This window comes from Hyperolius riggenbachi, chromosome 8, assembly GCF_040937935.1.
Source record: "Hyperolius riggenbachi isolate aHypRig1 chromosome 8, aHypRig1.pri, whole genome shotgun sequence".
NCBI lineage: Eukaryota > Metazoa > Chordata > Amphibia > Anura > Hyperoliidae > Hyperolius > Hyperolius riggenbachi.
In genome coordinates this window covers 134135802-134154233 of record NC_090653.1, presented here as the reverse complement: position 1 = coordinate 134154233, position 18432 = coordinate 134135802, and the positions used below count along the sequence as shown (strand labels likewise).

At 41.6% G+C, this 18432-nt stretch overlaps 1 protein-coding gene across 3 annotated transcripts in view; it reads right to left on the bottom strand.

The window, feature by feature from the left end:
* Positions 1-3242: 3242 nt before the first annotated feature.
* Positions 3243-18432, bottom strand: part of AMMECR1 (AMMECR nuclear protein 1) — a 241644-nt gene continuing 226454 nt past the window's right edge. For all 3 annotated transcript variants that reach the window (XM_068251122.1, XM_068251121.1, XM_068251123.1), the window contains 2 exons: positions 12237-12333; positions 3243-7648 (listed from right to left, as the gene is read on the bottom strand). In XM_068251122.1, coding sequence (XP_068107223.1) covers positions 7534-7648; positions 12237-12333 — 212 coding nt within the window. In that variant the 3' untranslated portion in view covers positions 3243-7533. The remainder of the gene's footprint in view (positions 7649-12236; positions 12334-18432) is intronic.

The following is an 18432-nucleotide window of genomic DNA, read 5'->3' as shown; positions in this document are numbered from 1 at the left end:
GCTGGCATATACAGGGACTGACCTGGGAGGCAAGTATAATTTTCTCTGGGAAAAGGATCTGTACAATGTTTAGTTTACACTGTATAGTCTCTTCAAGTGTAGCTCTATAAAGTGAGTAGAAAAACAGAATCTGGTGGTCACCAAAGACAGCAGTGGAAATACCGATTCAGATCATTTAATATGAAAGCAAATAAAAGCCAGAGTGGTGGCTCTCTGACCAGATAAGGCTCCTATACCAAACCTAGGAACTGCCACAGATTTCAGGGATGGCAGTCTCCAATGACAGAAGGGAGTCTCAGCTGTGGCACAACAGGTGTCCTGATGAGATTTGTTTACTTTGCCCCAAGATACAATACAAGGCTGCGGTACTCTCTCTGCATCCTCCAAGACAGCCGTTCTATGCCAAAAGGCAAATGACATGTTTTTCAAAAACAATATGAAAAAGCAAAGCCGATAGAGAAGGTGGCTTACCACTCCATAGAAGGCACACATGCAGGTGTACAAATTAACTGCAATTTTAGAGGTTGGCAGCTGCACAACGCAATTGATTCAATAAGAAAAATAATGAATCCTTTCACTCGCGAGTTTCAAAGGCATTAGTCAGTCCTCACAGAAACGGGTTTTGAGATGCATAAGATGCATAAAGAGTTGGGTGCCAAAACAATACAAAAGATTGCCTTAAAAGGAAAAGTATTGCTATAGAAATACAAACAAAAAACATGGCAGCTCACCAAAACTATGACTACCTTTGTAAACAGATGACCTTTTAATCCATACAATTCCTGAAATGTGTTGATTAAATTGCATTCACCATCATGGAAAAAAAGGCTACAATGAGAAATGTTCATTTTTTTTTTACATTTTACAGCTTGTTTGCTTGTGCGGATTTAAAACCTACACTCAGTATAGTAAAGGACGTTAATGAAAATGGTAAGGGTAACTCCTACATAGTTGAAATTGCATAGCTGGACTCTGGTATCACACATGGATGGGAAATGCTTAGTCATCTATTCGGTTTTAGGGCACCCAATAAAAAAACAGAGAAATTCTGATTGTTAGACGCTGTGCCATGTTTGGCCAAGTGTCTTGTAGTGTACAGAGAGCAATGCCTTTGAAACTCCAGTACTTGCAAAGAGCAAACATGGTATTCAGTTAACATGGAGAAGTAAGAGGGTGCAGTCCATAGCAATCAAACAACACTTTAAAGCAGACCTGAAGTCTAGCTTTAGGTTCATTTTTATATGTAAATTTTTGATGTAGGTCAATGGGAACGGTTACTTTACTTTTGGGGCAAAAAAATCATGAGCTGTGATAAATTAACCAGCAACTTGGTTGAAAGGACAACTGTAATGGAATATTATATGAGAGATTATATGGAGGCTGCCACTTATTTCCTTATAACCAATACCAGTTGCCTGGCAGCCCTGCTGATCTATTTGGCTACAGTAGTGTCGGAATAACACCACAAACAAGCATGTGGCTAATCTTGTCAGATCTGACAATGGCCTCAATTCACTAAGATCATGCTGGAGATAAGGCAAGAGAAACGTACCTCCACACAGTGAGAGAGTTATCTTATCTCTTCATTCCTTAAGTTACCTCCTCTGTAGTTAATTTACCTCATCTGTAGTTAAGTTACCTCCTCTGTAGTTATATTCACATGCAGTTAATTAACAACCTGTCTTTAACTCTGGAGTTATTTTAAAGATTGAAGAGTTAACTTAAAGACAGAAGAGTTAACTTAAAGACAGAAGAGTTAACTTTAGGTTTGCCTGAGGTAAAATGTTTCCTGAATACTACATGCCTCGTCACCATGGTGATAACTATAGAAACGTTATTAAAGACAGGAGATAAGCTTAGTGAATTGAGGCCTATGTCAGAAACACCTGATCTGCATATGCTTGTTCAGGGTCTATGGCTAAAAGTATTAGAGGCAGAAGATCAGCAGGACATCCAGGCAACTGGTATTGCTTAAATAGAAATATATATGGCAGCCTCGATAGCTCTCTTGCTACACTTGTCCTTTAAGCTTTTGTCCACTTTCATTATAAGAAAAGGTGAAAGAGAGACTAAGTGATTATGCAGTCTTCTTATCTGGACGCAGCCGTTCCACAGAACTGCCCTTTTAAAAAACCTGGGTCATATGACTGACTTTTCCAATGTTTAAACACAGATGACAGTACTTTGGGCTAAATGCAGGTAGATTAACTACATGGGCAACAAAGTTCGTAGACCAGTAGATCTAAAGCTATACTGTAGACCCATGTTAAAGGCCAAAAGCAGTTTTAAAAAGCTGGATCTGCAATAGGCAGCATGTAAGCTGCAAATGCTCAGCTTGTGAACTGTAAAGCACAGAGAGTGGTTCCAGTCTCCATAGGATCAGTGCAGTCTCTACATTCCGGGCACTACAGTCAATATAAAACAAAAACCAAAAAGGTCAACTAGGCTGGCCAACCACCATGCACCTACCAATTATACCAATACCCATGGGTAACAATGCAGAACAAGCCCACAATGTATCTGTGCTGGAGGATGAACAATGATCTATCAGCCCCATGATTACAATCAACTGGGAAACAACTGTAAAGCCCCATCTACACGATACGATTCTTTGTACGATTCAATTACGATTCTATTTACGATACGATTATATCCGACATGGCCGATCGGGATTCTATTCTATTCTATTTGACTTGCCATTGTTTTGCAATGGCAAATCGAATTGAATCAAATCGAATCCTGATCGGACATGTCGGATTTAATCGGATCGTAAATAGAATCGTAATCGAATCGTACAAAGAATCGTATTGTGTAGATTGGGCTTTAAGTCTAGTACTTAATCGCTAGCAGTACACAGGCTTACAGAGTTGATTTCTGAAGGTAAATCCATTCGTTTTCTAGCCAGAAACCAAGAGAACAGTTAGAAATTTACTGTTTTCATGTAACTCCAATTTCCACGTTCTCCATTCTCCATTCTCAAGAGACCGCTAAGAAAATGTAACAAATGGCATCAAGCAAAAAGCACCCCTGACAACTCCAACTGATTTGGTCTTAGCCACATCCATCCCAGCAGGGTACATTCACTTACAGCAATGCTACATGTACAACTGTACTGGTCTAAATCTACCGCACAGCTCATGAGTCAAAGACGTTACAATCAGATTCTGGACAGGTGTTGTGCTTCTTGACTGATGCTCCAAGATTTAAACCATATTGGACCCCCCCCCCCCCCCCCCCCCAGGTCAAAAAATAAAATTGTAGGTTTGAATCCAGTTGTAAACAGGCTTGCATAACAATCTTTACGCTATTTTGATATAATTAACAGCTACTAAAAGACAAACGCAGTTTTGCACTAAGCTGTACACAAAAGGACACACAAACAATCCTTTTTGTGGGGGGTTTCGGTCTCCCCTAAGCCATGCTGGGAAGTATTGCTGACCTTGTGCTATCAAAACCTGCAGGATTGGCATTTAATCAGTATCGCATTATTACACTGGTAAGAAACATCTTGTAGAACATCTGCATATATCGAGGATTAGTAAAAAAATTTGATATGAACTCGAGTTGGCATGACCAGTCACGGGACCTTGTGCAAGGATGATTAGCACCTTTAAATACATAGCATTTAAAAACAAAAAAGAATAAAAAGAAAAAGAATTCCTAAAGCTCATTCTGAAAATATAGAATGTGTTGCAACCTGTGCCAACAAAACCAATTCATTTTGCTGTGCCAGTACTTATAAAAGAATAAATTTATTTTTGCAGCAAAAATCATTTTACTTGTGCTCACTTTATCTTTTCATGGATGTAAAACAATAACATAAGGAGGCGCTCTCACTAAGAGGCAGCTTGATAATCCCCCAGGAGAACATCACATGATGCAAGGGGAGGAGCCAATAGACAAAAAGTCAAATCGTAATTTCATGCACCTGAGTGTGGGGAGGAATGATGAGAAACAAAAATTCACACCCCATGGCTTCTTCTGCGAACAGGGAAGCCTACAATGTATTGGTCTGGCAAACTTTGGAAGCTGCTCATACACAAAAAGTAAAAACGTAACTGTAATTGTTCTGGCAGCAAGTGATTTATTTAAGGCATCCAAAAATCAGGGTTGGTAGAGGTGACAGTGATCAACGTTCTGAGCAAATGATGTGGATGAAGGAGCTCAAAACTAACCTTTTTTACAGAGCGGCTCATGCCTCTCTCAGTATCTGTTATGTAAATTATTCCAGCGTCAAAACAGGTTAAACAACTGCTTGCCTTTTAAACAAAAACCAACCTAAGCTAAAGGTGTGATCACAGACGCTACCTAGCAACTCCAGCTTCAAGCTCAATAACTGGATTTACCCTAATTTACCTACTATTTGCAGTTACTGCTGGTTCAAGCTTCTTTTCTCCAACGCTAGCGAGAGTCCTGGGTGTGTCTATGTAAACTGCTACCCAGCAATACACATTGCTCCTAGACATGCTGGTACCACTTGTTATATCATCTCATCTGTGGTGAAGGTCAACTTATCGCTGTACCCAAGAGATCCGTAAAGCTACCAAAGATAATGGCTAATGGCACTTAATCAGGAAAAAGGTAAAAACAGATTCCCATAAGGAGCATGGTGTGACAAACAAGTTCATAACCAAACTGCTACAGATGACTTCTGATCTCTCTGCAATATTAAAGCCACAAGCTTGCTGATCCCTGACAAAGCCACGCTAGCCAGAAGCTCCAAGAAGCTGAAAAAATATCCCATATAACAGCTCATGTTTTGGACTCCAGGCTGCAAGCTCTCAATGCTCTTCATCTAAAGCTGAAATATCTTAAAATCACAAGTATGTTTCACCCCAAAACTTCAGTGGTATTACAGCTGTTAATCATAATCTGCAAGCTAGCAAAAAATAAATTTCACTTCTCAATGTCAATGTTTTAAAAATGTGTTACAAAGTAATCTTTAACAGGCCCATTACCACTAACAAGTTTGCATTGCCAAGGTATGTTTAATACAAGCAAAGGAGGACTGACAGACAACTAGGCCCATGTGCAATTTTTCTCCCGAGTTTTTTCCTAGGAGACATGTTTACAACTTGTCAACATGCCGTTTAAACCACCAGCCCGCAAGGAAATAATCAAAATATTTTGATAGTACTTTTCCACCTACTTTTTGGTACTTTTTTAATTGCAGAGTGCTGAAAAGTTATTTTAAAGAGAAGATGAAAAATGACCTAAGAGAAAACTCATGATTAAACGTAAATTACATATGGGCCAACTGATGTCCCGTTTTTTAAATCTACATCTTGTAGAACTTCACATATTTGAAGACGTTTTTAGAAACCCATTAATATGCTTCAGTTTGTGTAAGGACCATAACACATGGCTGGACAAACCCAAGAATCAAGCAACCAGTGTGTCGGAAACCATTCAGATGTTAACAGGCTATGTACGCGCTTTAGCTTTCTAGCTGAAAAGATCAATGAATAAAAGTTTTCGCTGAGGAAAAGTTGAAGTGTGCTCACAGGTGTCAGACATTACTGTCCTCCTCCTTGGCTTTCAACAGACGCATTGCCTCAAATATTTTGTTCCAACTGGAACTTCAAAGAAAGTTCCCACAACATGCAGCCTATTATGTGTCCCCCCCTCCCCATGGAGCTAAACATGCTGTTCTGTTGGGAGCAAGCAGCGGATCTGTACAGCACTTGTGCTGTAAACGCTGCACAAGAAACATTTGTGATGATAGCTTTTGGTGGTAAATATTGTAAATGTGTACCTGGTTTAAGACATTTTCTTATGTTGCCAAACCGTCGTGCATTGGGCCTACCTACTATGATGTTAAAGAGAACATAATGAAATAGTCATTTAGAAGTATACTGCATATAGGAGTTTTATTCACTCACTCTAAACAGAACAAGGTTTTTAAAAGTATGGTGTTGCCTAATTTTGGGAGCTCTGAAGCTCACTGGTTTGCAGCAGCCTTACAGTATACATAAGCCAACGGTTTGGAATCCTGCCTGCTCTTACTGGAAACTATAATCCTGCTAGGAGGTTATTACTTTCCAGATATGAGCCAAGATATTCCCTTTATACTGAAAAGTTTCTCTTGCATTTTGCTGTGGAAACAGTGCAGGGAGAGAACAAACCCATTTATCTAACCGATGCGTGTTTAATAGGCAGAAGATAATTCTGCTATACATTGTACTGGTGTGAATTCTAGATCACTGTCATGCTTGAAGGGCCTGGCAACACATTGCATAGCAGCATATGGCAGAATCTGAAAAAGCCCTTAAGAACATGGCTTATTGATAGAGAGGATCCCAACACCGAAAGCCTCCATTCCGACACGGCATAAAATAAAAACAAGACTGAAAAATAAGCCTGCTGCCATGAAGCTCCATTCAATTCTTCTAAAGCTTTCCTTTAAGTATTAATGCAGGGATTATGCGATGGATTCACAAAGTCATGTAATAACAGGCCTCTTAGCATTAAGATTAAGCGGACGAGCACACTGGTATGTGTGTGTCCTGCTACGCACAAGCTACTTAACTCACTCTATATTAAACTCTGTGAACGTGGACGTTAAGGACAGTCGAAGCTTAGATTGTAGCACACCTCCCGCTGGATCCATAGGAATGCCAAAACCCCTTAATGCATTGCATTTCACTTCCTGCTCACTGGCAGACTCTCAGATGTGCACTATGCATCAACCCTCCATAACAGATGTGTCACTAGCCTCTAGGCTTGTGACACGTCTGTACAGTATCTGGTCCTGAACGATCGCCTGAGGTATCGAGTCCTGATCTCTGTGAGTAACAGTACTCACAACAAGACTAAATTCAGGGGTAGGCCTGAAACATAACAGCTGCCAGCACCTGCGCCCATCTCATCTCTGCTGCCATAATTTAATGCATCAGCTATAGATTCTCAGCTATGGGAAAGGAGGGCCAAACAAATTATAAACCAAGTAAATGAAATGTTGGCATGCTCCTCCTCTAATATTTAGTTAAAAGATCTGTGGAAATGTCTAAACACAATTTGCTACAGCCCTAGTCCATAAAAAAACACTCCTGGCAAGCAATGCATACTACCTCAGAAGTCCAAACTGAACTGAAAAAAAAAAAATAGATATGTACCAGTCACAAAACTAAATGCACACACCAAACTCAAATATCCATAGCAGATACTTCATTATTTAAAGTCTCCTTCCATCCACAATCATTGAGAAACTCTGATCAGAAGGGAAAGGTTAGGGGAAAAAATCTGTAAAACAGAGTAAGAAAAAAGTAAAAGAAAAATATATATGCTGCAAAAAAACTCAGTAGCTCAAAAATTTTTAATAAAAAAAGTTGACAAAAAATTCATTGTGGGTACTTCATGTCTTCCCACCCGTTGCCCTGATTAGCATTGCCGAATAAGGCTAAGACTAAACAGGGCAACGGAAACAATCATCATAAAATAGTACAGTAATAGAGATAGCTAGACCAAGAGGGAGCTGGGTCTCCTGGGAAGAGTTCTGCTGAGAGGTCTAGTGACTGGTCATGCGGCTCAGTGTCAGGAATAATGGTTGTACGGTGGGAGGGGGTGCCCGATGCCATTTTGAAAGTGATGGTGCTGACGATGGGAAAGGTATTCGGCATAGCTCATTGTCATCTTCTCACTACGGTATCTGTAGAGAAGAGAGACAGTCATTATGGCAACGTACAAGCACAACAGATACCATTTTTCTCAGACACAGATCTTTTAAAGTATTCTTACAATGCAGTCATTCTTTACAGTAAAACACCACAAAGCACCCCTCAAGGGAACTGGTACACTAGAACACTATGTCAACAAAGCAACACAGTATTTCAGCTTAAATGGAGCCATTTACACAATGTCAGTGGGTTTGCACATGTATTTGCGTTGATTTGAAATACAGCTTTATTTCATGTCTTGTTTTACATCATTCTGAAGTTGTTTCTACAAACAGAACACACCGACAAAAAGAAAAAGCATTAGAGCAATTAAATCTAGAAAATGGCCTTTCCAGACAATTAAATTTAGATTTACCATAGCAAAACTATTTTTAATGTAAATGTAACACTGCAATGTATTCCATCTGCTTCATCTGCTTGAAAAAAAATCATGAATTTAAAAGGCATGTTAATTTACCAAATACACAAAAACAAAAGTTGATATATCAGCATATGGTGAACAGCGTATTACTATATTACATCCCAAAATATTATACATTAGCAAGTTTGCCTTCGGTAAGAGTATAAATATAAAGGAGTAACCTTACCTTTGCGAAAAGTAATGATTATAGCTTTTTAGAGCACTTTCTCACCTTGTCCATTGTGTCGCAACAGAAAAGATCAATATTCCTATGGGACTTTCACATCTAATATGGTGGTTCTGAGACATTAATTCACAGCATGCTGTGCCTTAACAGCGTAACGCATGAGTTTACAGTGGCTTCAATTCAAAGAGTGTTACCAAACGTATTACCGCACGTTCAGTAAGAATTGCAGTTTAGTAGCTCAAAAGCAGAATTCACAGAAAAGTATCATTCTAGTTTACGACCATTCGGGGGAATGGTCGTTAAATGTTTGGTAAATGTGCAGTATGGAATCTGTAAATTGACAGAAATGCAATTCCCAGAGGAAAAAAGGAGGCGGGAATTAAGAGCAGTTTATCACCTAAATGTAGTTGGCATTATTTCATTATTGTACAACTGCAAGATGCATTTGCACTTTACTTAATGGAGTTCAACACGTACGTACGTACATGCGTGCGTGTTATACACACATACATATGTACGTACATACGTGTGTGCGTGTACATACACACATACATACTTATATACAGTACTCATTACAAGTGTCTGCCTGCTCTACTCCTACCCACAATTTTCTGCCTTCCTGCTTCTCACAGAAAAATACCGACTAAATTCAGGATTATCGCATAACTACCGAACAAAGTACTGAACGCTGTACACCTATCAAACACTCCTCTCATTGGTAAAAAAAACAAACGATGAATTGCTGTTAAAATGTAAAAATATTATACTACATTCAGTAATATACCTACTTCTTTCTACTACCGCACTTCCTTCTGTGAATTGAAGCCAGTGAGGCTACGTTGTGCTGCTAACTTATTGCAATGTGCTTTATGTGAAAGGTCCCTTAGTCATGATGTGACAAGGGGGGAGTAGTGTATGGTAAAAAGTAAAATGCAGCTGGTTCCATCATCCTAGCTCACACTTAATGGCCAAACTGATATGTACTGTATTTTTCCGCTCCATAAGATGCACTCCATTAACTACCCCTTCTCCCAATTTTTTTTTTTTTTTTTTTAATTGGGCAGTTTTTCATCCGTTCAGCCCTCTGTTCCATTAGTCTGCAGTCAATGCAATGCATTCAATGTATCTGGAAAACCCTCAGCCGCTCCAAACTTGTGCTCTTTCTGACAGAGCAGGCCGAACGGATCCATTCACAGGGCCAGTGCACACCAAAAACCTCTAGCAGATCCTTAAAAACGCTAGAGGTTTTTGAAGCAGATTTTCAGAGCAATTTTGTGCATGTTTAGAGAAGTTTTCTAAACATGCCTAGTGTTTTTGGGAGCGTTTTTGTGTAGCAGATTTCATATATTGTTACAGTAAAGCTGTAACTGAACAGCTTCTGTAACAATGCCTGGAAAACTGCTCTGATCTAGCGTTTTTCAGGGCGGTTTTCCACTTTCCTATACTTCAACATTGAGGCAGAAACACAGTTTGCCAAAAAACAAACCGCTCTGGTGTGCACCATATCATTGAAATACATTACCCAAGCAGTTTTCAAACAGCTAGCGTTTTTAAAAACGCTCCAGAACCGCTCTGGTTTGCACCATCCCTAACAGAGTAATGTGAAAGGATCCAGTCCATTTAGTGATGCTAAATGGACCATTTTTTTAATGCCAGTGTGAATTGGCCCTTACTCTGTTCACACAAGTAATGCATGCTCAAAAGTATAGTGAACCATTTCATATTCATGCAAATCACCAGCATTAAATACAACTGAAGGGGCAACTCATTTTCCAACCACAGCAGCAAAGCTTTCCTATCAGCTCAGAGCATGTAAACAGGTACAAAAAGAAAAAAGTGCACATAAAAAGTAGGATGATACTTTCATAAACTCATGTCCCACCTCTGATACAAACATCAGCAGTGCAGAATTAATTAACTGGTCAATTTACAGTAAACGTGCTTAAAGAAAATGCTCTGTAAGCTTAGCCTAAAAGAAAACCTCCCTGAAATCAGCAATCTGAGCTGCCCATGAAATCCTCTGTGCAATGTAACCTAACAGCTTGGCAACTAATGAAGTTGATGAAATGTAGGTCAGGGCAGTACAAGGACAGCCCCAGTGAGACCAGCGCTGTGGTCGCCAGATTACACAGGATGTGCAGGAAGTAAAGAGGACCACAAAGTCTGCTATAGAATATCTAATCCCCTACATCTATGGGCATAAATACTAGAAGGTCACTATTTGTAATCCACAGCTATACCTTGCTTACTGCACTGCAGATGGGTAAACTATAATCATGACCGCAAACCTTCATATGGCTCTGTCATCAATGAGCATTAGTACGAATCTCAAGCTTATTGTGCCAGTATGCAGATTACCTTCTTTATTCACCTGAGAAACCACAGTGACTTTCGGTTGAGAGGATTCTGAGGCTTGATTCCCAGTGTTCAGTTACATAACGCACATGAGAGTGAACTGAAATGGACACCGGACATAGACTTTACTATGAAGCCCGCATGTAGCGAGTTAGAATAACGCAATCCGTTACAACGCAGTACTGTAAACAGCCTCATAGAATTATATGGGCAGGGAGATGACATGCAGAATTATGCAACGCAACTAACCACTATGAATCTAGCCTACAAATGGGCCATTCACTAAAATTTCTTTTAGATTTAACAGTTTAAATTAACAGACTTTTCAATCATGCCCCACCAGGCATTTATAATATTTGAAACATAACATTTGAAAGAATAGTTCACTACCCAATGACCGCGTCACGCTGAGAGGTGTGAACTTTGCGGCTCCCCCAGGACCACATAACGCCAATTGGCGTTAAGTGCTGGGGGCATGGTTTGCAGGGGATCGCACGCGCGCATCCCCACTTGGACAGTCAATTTACACTGTACAGAGCTGCGATCTACGGCAGCACTGTACTGGCGACAGCCGTGCCACTCGGCTGTCCCCTGGGGAGGCACAAGAGCGACCAGCTTTTATAGGCTAATGCCTATGACATCTGATCGCTGTCATTGGCTGGCAGGGGGAGGGTGTAAAAAAAAAAAATTCGGGAAAAAAATAAATCACAGGGACGATCAGAGCTCTGTTGGTGGGCAGAAAAGGGGGGGGGGGGGGGGAAATCACTTGTGTGCTGAATTGCACGGCCCTGCAGCGAGACCTTAAAGGTGCAGTGGCTTGAATTGTAAAAAATAGCCTGGTCACTAGGGGGGTGTAAGCCTACGGTCTTTAAGTGGTTAAAAACCTAGGTAGAGATCAGTGAGTTGCAGTCCAACTGTAGAGAAACTGATTTATAACCCTGGATCCTTTAACACTTACAGGCCTCAATTCACGGAGCATTATCAAACGTTTATCAAACACTTTATCAAACGTTTGATAATTTACCTCATGGGTAAAATCTAATTTTAAATTCACTAAGGTGTTATATATTTATCGAATGTTTTACCGATAAAACGTTCAACAAATATATAACACCTTAGTGAATTCAAAATGAGATTTTACCCATGAGGAAAATTCTCAAACGTTTGATAAAGTGTTTGATAAACGTTTGATAATGCTCCGTGAATTGAGGCCACAGTGAGAAAGAACAAACAAGAGTATTGAGAGACTATACATTCACACATTTAAGACACATTATTTAAAACTAGCTTCACTATAGGATGTTGCAGTGCTGCATTATAAAGTTTTATAATGCAGCTTCGGCACTGAGAAGTGTATGCAACGTTCACGTTTCATTGTAACATATAGCATTATGGTAGCGCACTGGCTACCAGGTACAGGAAAGCATACTTTTGATTGCCTGTATGCTTCCCTGTACCTACTTTAGGCAGTATTAATCTGCCTTACCACTTTTTGCTGCATTGTAATGTCGCGTTGCCACTTTACAACACAACACCCTTCTGTGAACCTAGCCTTAAAAGATCTGAATATCGCGACATTTTTATAGGTATAACAATTTAAAGCTATTCAGTATTATACCTGGTCAGTTTAATAGTTTTCCTGAAGTCATTACTGATTGCAGCTTTGTATCCACCTTTCCTCAGTAAGGAATCAATAGTCTGTATGTGGTCCCAACCTGCAAGAAAACAAACATAAAAACAGTGTTTGTGGGAGGTGTCCAAGTAATCTTCATTTACACTTTACTGGCATTAGTGAATATATACTGAAAGTACTTTAGAGTTTGAGAATGTTGGAGCACCACAATAAAGACTTCTAAAAAGAGTTGCATAGGATCTTCATCTTGCCATCCTTTCCTGTTTTAGTTTCCCATCTTTGATTACTTGCAGCTGCACATATTTCACTGTTATACATACAGATTATATAACCCAGACGTCACAGTGAAGAAGCATACTTTAAATGAGCATGTGTGAGTTCATGAACCACGCATGCCTAGTAAAAAGGAAACCACTCTTGCATGGAGGAAAGAAGGCATGCATGAGCAGTTCCCTTTTACCTCACACATTCCATTAAACGTATAAACATCCACGGCCACATCTGTGCTGCGCTAGTGCAGCTGAAGACAGAGGGACTTCTGGAGGACAAGAAGAATCAAGAAGAGTGGAGAACCAGAATGGTGCAAAAACAAGGATGGTAGGAAGGTAAGTTAATCTAAAGGGAAAAACAGCAGGTTATTAGATTTTACTCTGAATTTTCAGCTCAGGTTTGCTGCATGCACATCTATCGCTCTGTATAACAAATTACTGGCTGATTAAATGTACTGCTCTTAAAGAGACTAACAAAAATTTCATCCTGTTTTCTACCATCCTACAAGTTCCTAAACCTATTCTAATGTGCTCTGGCTTACTGCAGCACTTTCTACTATCACTATCTCTGTAATAAATCAACTTATCTTTCCCGTTGGATTTGTTCTGCTGTGTCTGGAAGGCTGCCAACTCTTCAGTGTTGATCTGTTATGCACGCCCCCTCTATGCACACTCCCAGGGCCGTTTTTTGGGGCGTGCGGTACGTGCAACTGCCCGGGGCGCAGTGCAGCAGGGGGGCGCTGGCAGAAGTACAGACCAATAGAAAGACGGTGACACGCAGTGCAGCCTAGCCCAAGAAGACCAGCGTGATCACCGCTCTGCACTCCTCCTGGGCATCCTGTTGCATCCTGTTGCCTTGCCAGCCGTGCCTAACGTCAAGTGAACACCACATGACCAATGCGTGGTGACACTGACGTACAGTGGGGGAACTGCAGGTGTCAGGGCGCTCTGGAAGGAGATGACTTGCCATTGACCACGCGTGTTTCCCTGACTGGATCCCTTCTGCATCCTCACTCCTGGATGATGCAACAGAGGCAGCCGCAGGAGCCACCCCCGGTCAGTAGTTCGCTCAACTCCTTATCTATCTGACCTGTCACTGTGCTCTCCTCCTGATATGGCTGCTGTCAGTGAGAAGGGGGGAGGCGCAGGTTCCTGCTGGCTGCCATAATGACTGATAGTGTGGTCGCTGGTCGGGCAGGGGGCTCTTAAGTGCAGGGAAGCTGGGTGGCAGGGAATGACTCTCCTGGTGGAAGAGCGGTGGGCAGAGCAAACACACAGCTGTAGACATGACACTTGCCTGCAGCTCATCTCTGACAGCCTGGCCTGGGATAACTTACTGAAGAGAGTGTCCCAGGCAGCTTCTTCCTTCTCCCCTCCGCTCCAAGAGTCCGAGTCCAAAGCATGGTGTCGGGGAAGGGGAGAGTGTTCAGCCAAACGGACAGGATGTGTCTGCTGCCTGTGCCCCCCTGGCCTGCATGCTGTGAGTACTTGTCCTGCTCCTCTGTCCTGACAACCCCTTCCCCACCCCACATCATTAGGGGGCCCATTTATTCCCTTCTCAAGGCACCACTGCTCCCAGCAAGCCCCCTCCCCTTTCTATAAAGGTACCACTGCTCCCAGCAAGCCCTCCTCCCCTTTGTATAAAGGTACCAGTGCTCCCAGCAAGCCCCCCTCCCCTTTGTATAAAGGTACCACTGCTCCCAGCAAGCTCCCCTTTGTATAAAGGTACCACTGCTCCCAGCCTATACAGATACTACAGCTGCCAGCATTTCCCTCCCTTCTGTAGAGGTATCAAAGCTTCCAGCAAGCCTCTTCCTCCCTCCCCTTTATAGAGGCATTACAGCTCCTAGCATGCTCCTCCACAGAGGCACCACAGGTCCCAGCATGCACCTTCCTTCTATAGAGGCACCACAGATCCCAGCATGCCCCTTCTCCTCCATATAGAATTGTGATTTCCCTTAGGGCCCCAGAGCCGGCTGGCGAACCCTTCTGGTCTTCCAGTGAATAGTGGTCCCTTGGAGCTTCTGAGTATTCGTAGCAGAGCACACAGACACCTGTCTGGATGGTGCGCTTCTCTGCAGGTTTTTCGCTTTTCACCTTCGCATGCACCTCATTTCTGACACCACTGGAGTATGTTCATGCCATCAGGTCAGATGAGGCGCCCACGAGTATGAAGCACATAGAGGAGCAAGCCAGCCGGACAGGACAGTGCGCTCCACTGAAAATTTTCTGCAGGGGACCACAATTCAGCCATCTCTTGAGGCCCTAGGGAGAATCCAATACTATATGGGAACTGTGGTACCTCTATTGAAGAGGATGAGCATGCTGGGAACTGTGGTGTCTCTGTGGAAGGAAAAAGCATGCTGGAAACTGTGGTACTTCTATAATGGAGGTAGGGCTTGCTGGGAGCTGTGGTGACTCAATGGAAGGGCAGGATAGTCCAGGGGTTTCCTGTATCTTCCTTTCAGAACGCAAACGAGCAAATGTATCTGTACTGGGCATGCACAAGCAAGGTCCTCACATGCCCAGTAAAATAAAGTGCTTGTGCACAGAGTAAAAAAGCATTTAACCTAGAAACTGCACTGCACACTCCCGTGTGTTATTTACATTAGGCAGTCTCTCTGCTCTCTTATCTTTTACAAGCTGGATAAATCGTCCTCTGTAAAGCCTCGTACACACGCTGGATTACAGGGAACGACGGGCCCGTCAGACCCTCCCGCTGGGCAGGTGTTCCAGCGACAGTACAGTGTGTGTACAAGACTGTCTGCAGACTGATAAGGCTGTTTCTGATCGATCTGCCTGGCGTGTGTACGCACCTTTAGGCTGTGAAAGGAGCTGGCTGCCTGGGCTGTCACATAACACTGGGCAGAGCTGTCTGCAGGAAGAAACAATCAGCCTATCACTCTTCAGTGGATGAGAGCTGCAGGGGGTAAACACACAAATGATCTCTTGAGATTCAAAAGGAAGGCTGTATACAGCCTGCTTGCGTATGGATGTATTTTCTATGTGTGGACATACTGTACATCAACCTACTTCCCGGCTTTGGTGGCCATTTTGTTTGTTTATAAACTTTTTAAACCTGTTTTTTGACAACTTTTAATGCGGCGGGGAGCGGCGAAATTGTGACAGAGGGGAATAGGAGATGTCCCCTAACGCACTGGTAGGTTTACTTTTGTGCGATTTTAACAATACAGATAGTCTTTGATGCTTGTGTGAATGCTAACTCACCTGGTACCCTAAAGTGGTGTGAAACGCATAATTCCATCTCTGCTCTACAAGTTTAAACATTCTACCACCAATCAGGTGCATTGGGGGAATAGACAGCAGTGCAGCCACCCGCACTAAGCATTTCAATGCCAGTTTGATCTATTCTCAATGAGGGAATAGGTGGGGCATCACCCGTGTGATGCCACTCATAATATCAAACGGGAAAGCTGGACACAATCAAATCAATCATATTGAAACAAGCAAAAATTGCATAACTCAGGAGTATGCCAAAACCATATCAGAAGGCATTGTCATAACACCTATACAAGGAGTGCCTCTATTGGTCTTTCTATCTGCCTATCTAATGCACCATCAGAAGGCATTGTCATAACACCTACACAGACCAGCAACTGATGAGTCCATCATTGGTTTACATAGTAATCTGTTTAATTCCTCTGTACCCAAGTTAATATATGAAGTGAGCATACTGCAACGTATTACTTCTCATTTAGTAAATTACCCCAAGGTATGTTACATTTTGCTAGATCTGATTTTTTTTTTTTTTTTAAATGGTTCAATTACTTTAATAATAGGCCTTCGAGGCAGCAATTCATAGTAAAACAGCAGGAGGATAAATACGTCTAAAAGATGCAACTCTGCAGCATCATATAAGCTCAGGCCAAAATTATTAGCTCCCCTCATGAAATTAGACAGCACTCTTGAGATCTTCATGAAAATAACCATTAACAAGTGTTTGTTATTTTGGAAACAAATATATAATATAACAAATGTCCACTAAGTTTAATTAAGATATTTTATTGATAGCCGGTTCACAAAAAAAGGAAAACATGAGACATCCAAAATTGATTAGACCCCTGGCCATTAAAAGTCAAAAGTGTATGCTTTCTGAGCCACAACTGACAATCTTATAAAGCAATCAATGTTCGCACGTTTCCAAAAATCCAAAAATTAAATATAAAAAAAACCAAGAAAGGAAAAGCGCACTTGAGATGAAGACAGATCAATATATAGCAAAGCAAGATAATTGTATACATTATGGAATCATTTCAATGAGAAATGGATATAGATGAAACATAAAACAAAAAACAACATCAAGGACAAGATAAAGCAGGAGCGATTTTTTTTATATTTCTGTAGGTTTTTAACATAAATTTTAAATGTGTTGTAGAGGCTGCTGTGGTGACCTTTTCTGAGTGTGCGGACCTCTTGATACCACCCTTACTGGGTTTGGCCGGTTTGTCACACTTCCTGGTCCCGCCCACCATCCCCTAAAAAACCATGTGGATGTAAGTCATAAAAATGGCTATGATTAAGAACCGGGATGGTTCGAAACATGTCAGTCTAAGTACTGTACTCGTTTTTATATGATTGGGATACGTCCTGAATAAATAATTTTTGGATTTTTGGAAACGTTGTGCGGACATTGATTGCTTCATACAGTGTTCCGGGCTGGGCAGCCCCTTTACTCCAGCACTGTTTTCCATTCTGTGAGTGGAGCGGTATTTTTCCTGCTTTTTCCTGACAATCTTATGCTACGTACACACATGCGACAGCGATCGTTCGTTGAGAACGACGAACGAACTTTTAATTGATGAAAGAACGACCTAAGTAAAGTTAGTTTTAAATTGTGTGTAACTATCTGATCGTTAGAACGAACGTTACATCACGTAAAGCAACTATTGCGCTTGCGTATAAAAATGAGAAGTTTCATGGAGAAATAGCGAAATGCGCATGTCAAGCCTAGTACGAACGACAGTTTCAAACGATGTACTACTTTTGCAAACGATCGTCGTTGGTAAAAATCCGCCAAGCTAGATCGTTCGTTTTTAACGATCTAGCTCGTCCGTCGTTAGACAATGATCGTTGGTTGCTTTTTTTTAAACGATCGTCGTTTGAAACAATCGGGGAACAATCGTTTCAAACGAATATAGTCGCATGTGTGTACGCACCTTTACAGTAGATCCTTACTAGGTTGGCACAGGTCTCCTGAGGGATTTTGGCCCATTTTTTCCATTTTAAAAACTGTTCTAGCTGGTTCAAATTGCATGGTTTCAGAGCATTCAATTTGAGCACCCACCACAGATTCTCAATAGGGTTGAGGTCTGGGCTCTGTGCTGACCACTTCGGTATCTTTGTTTTGGTATTCTTGAGGAACAGTTGGACTTATTTCGATCTATGCTTTGGGTCATTGTCTTGTTGGGAAGACCCAGCAACGACCTAAGCCTAGATTACGAGCACATTTCTGCATATTCTCCCTCAAAATGTCAACTTTTTTTTTCATGATGCCATGCACCTAAATAAGGCTCCCTGTGCTTGAGGCTGCAAAACAGCCCCACAGCATGATGCTTCCACCACCATGTTTAACTGTGGAATTATGTTCCTAGGAAAGAAGGCCTCTCCCTTTCTTCAACAAACATAAGCAAAATACATGTGCCCAAACAGTTCCAGTTTAGTTTCATCAGGCAAAGCACAGACTTCCAAAACATCTTTACCTTTCAAATGTTCACAGGCAAACCTGAGTAGGGCTGTGATGAGCTGCTCTTTGAATAAAGGTGTTCCTTCTGGGAGGATGGCCCTGAAGCCCACCACGATGAAGAGCCCTCAAAACTGTTTGTTGAGGACCTAGCCTCTTCTGGAGTTGATGTTTCAACTATCATCTTGGCAGATGGCTGGGCCTCCTTCGT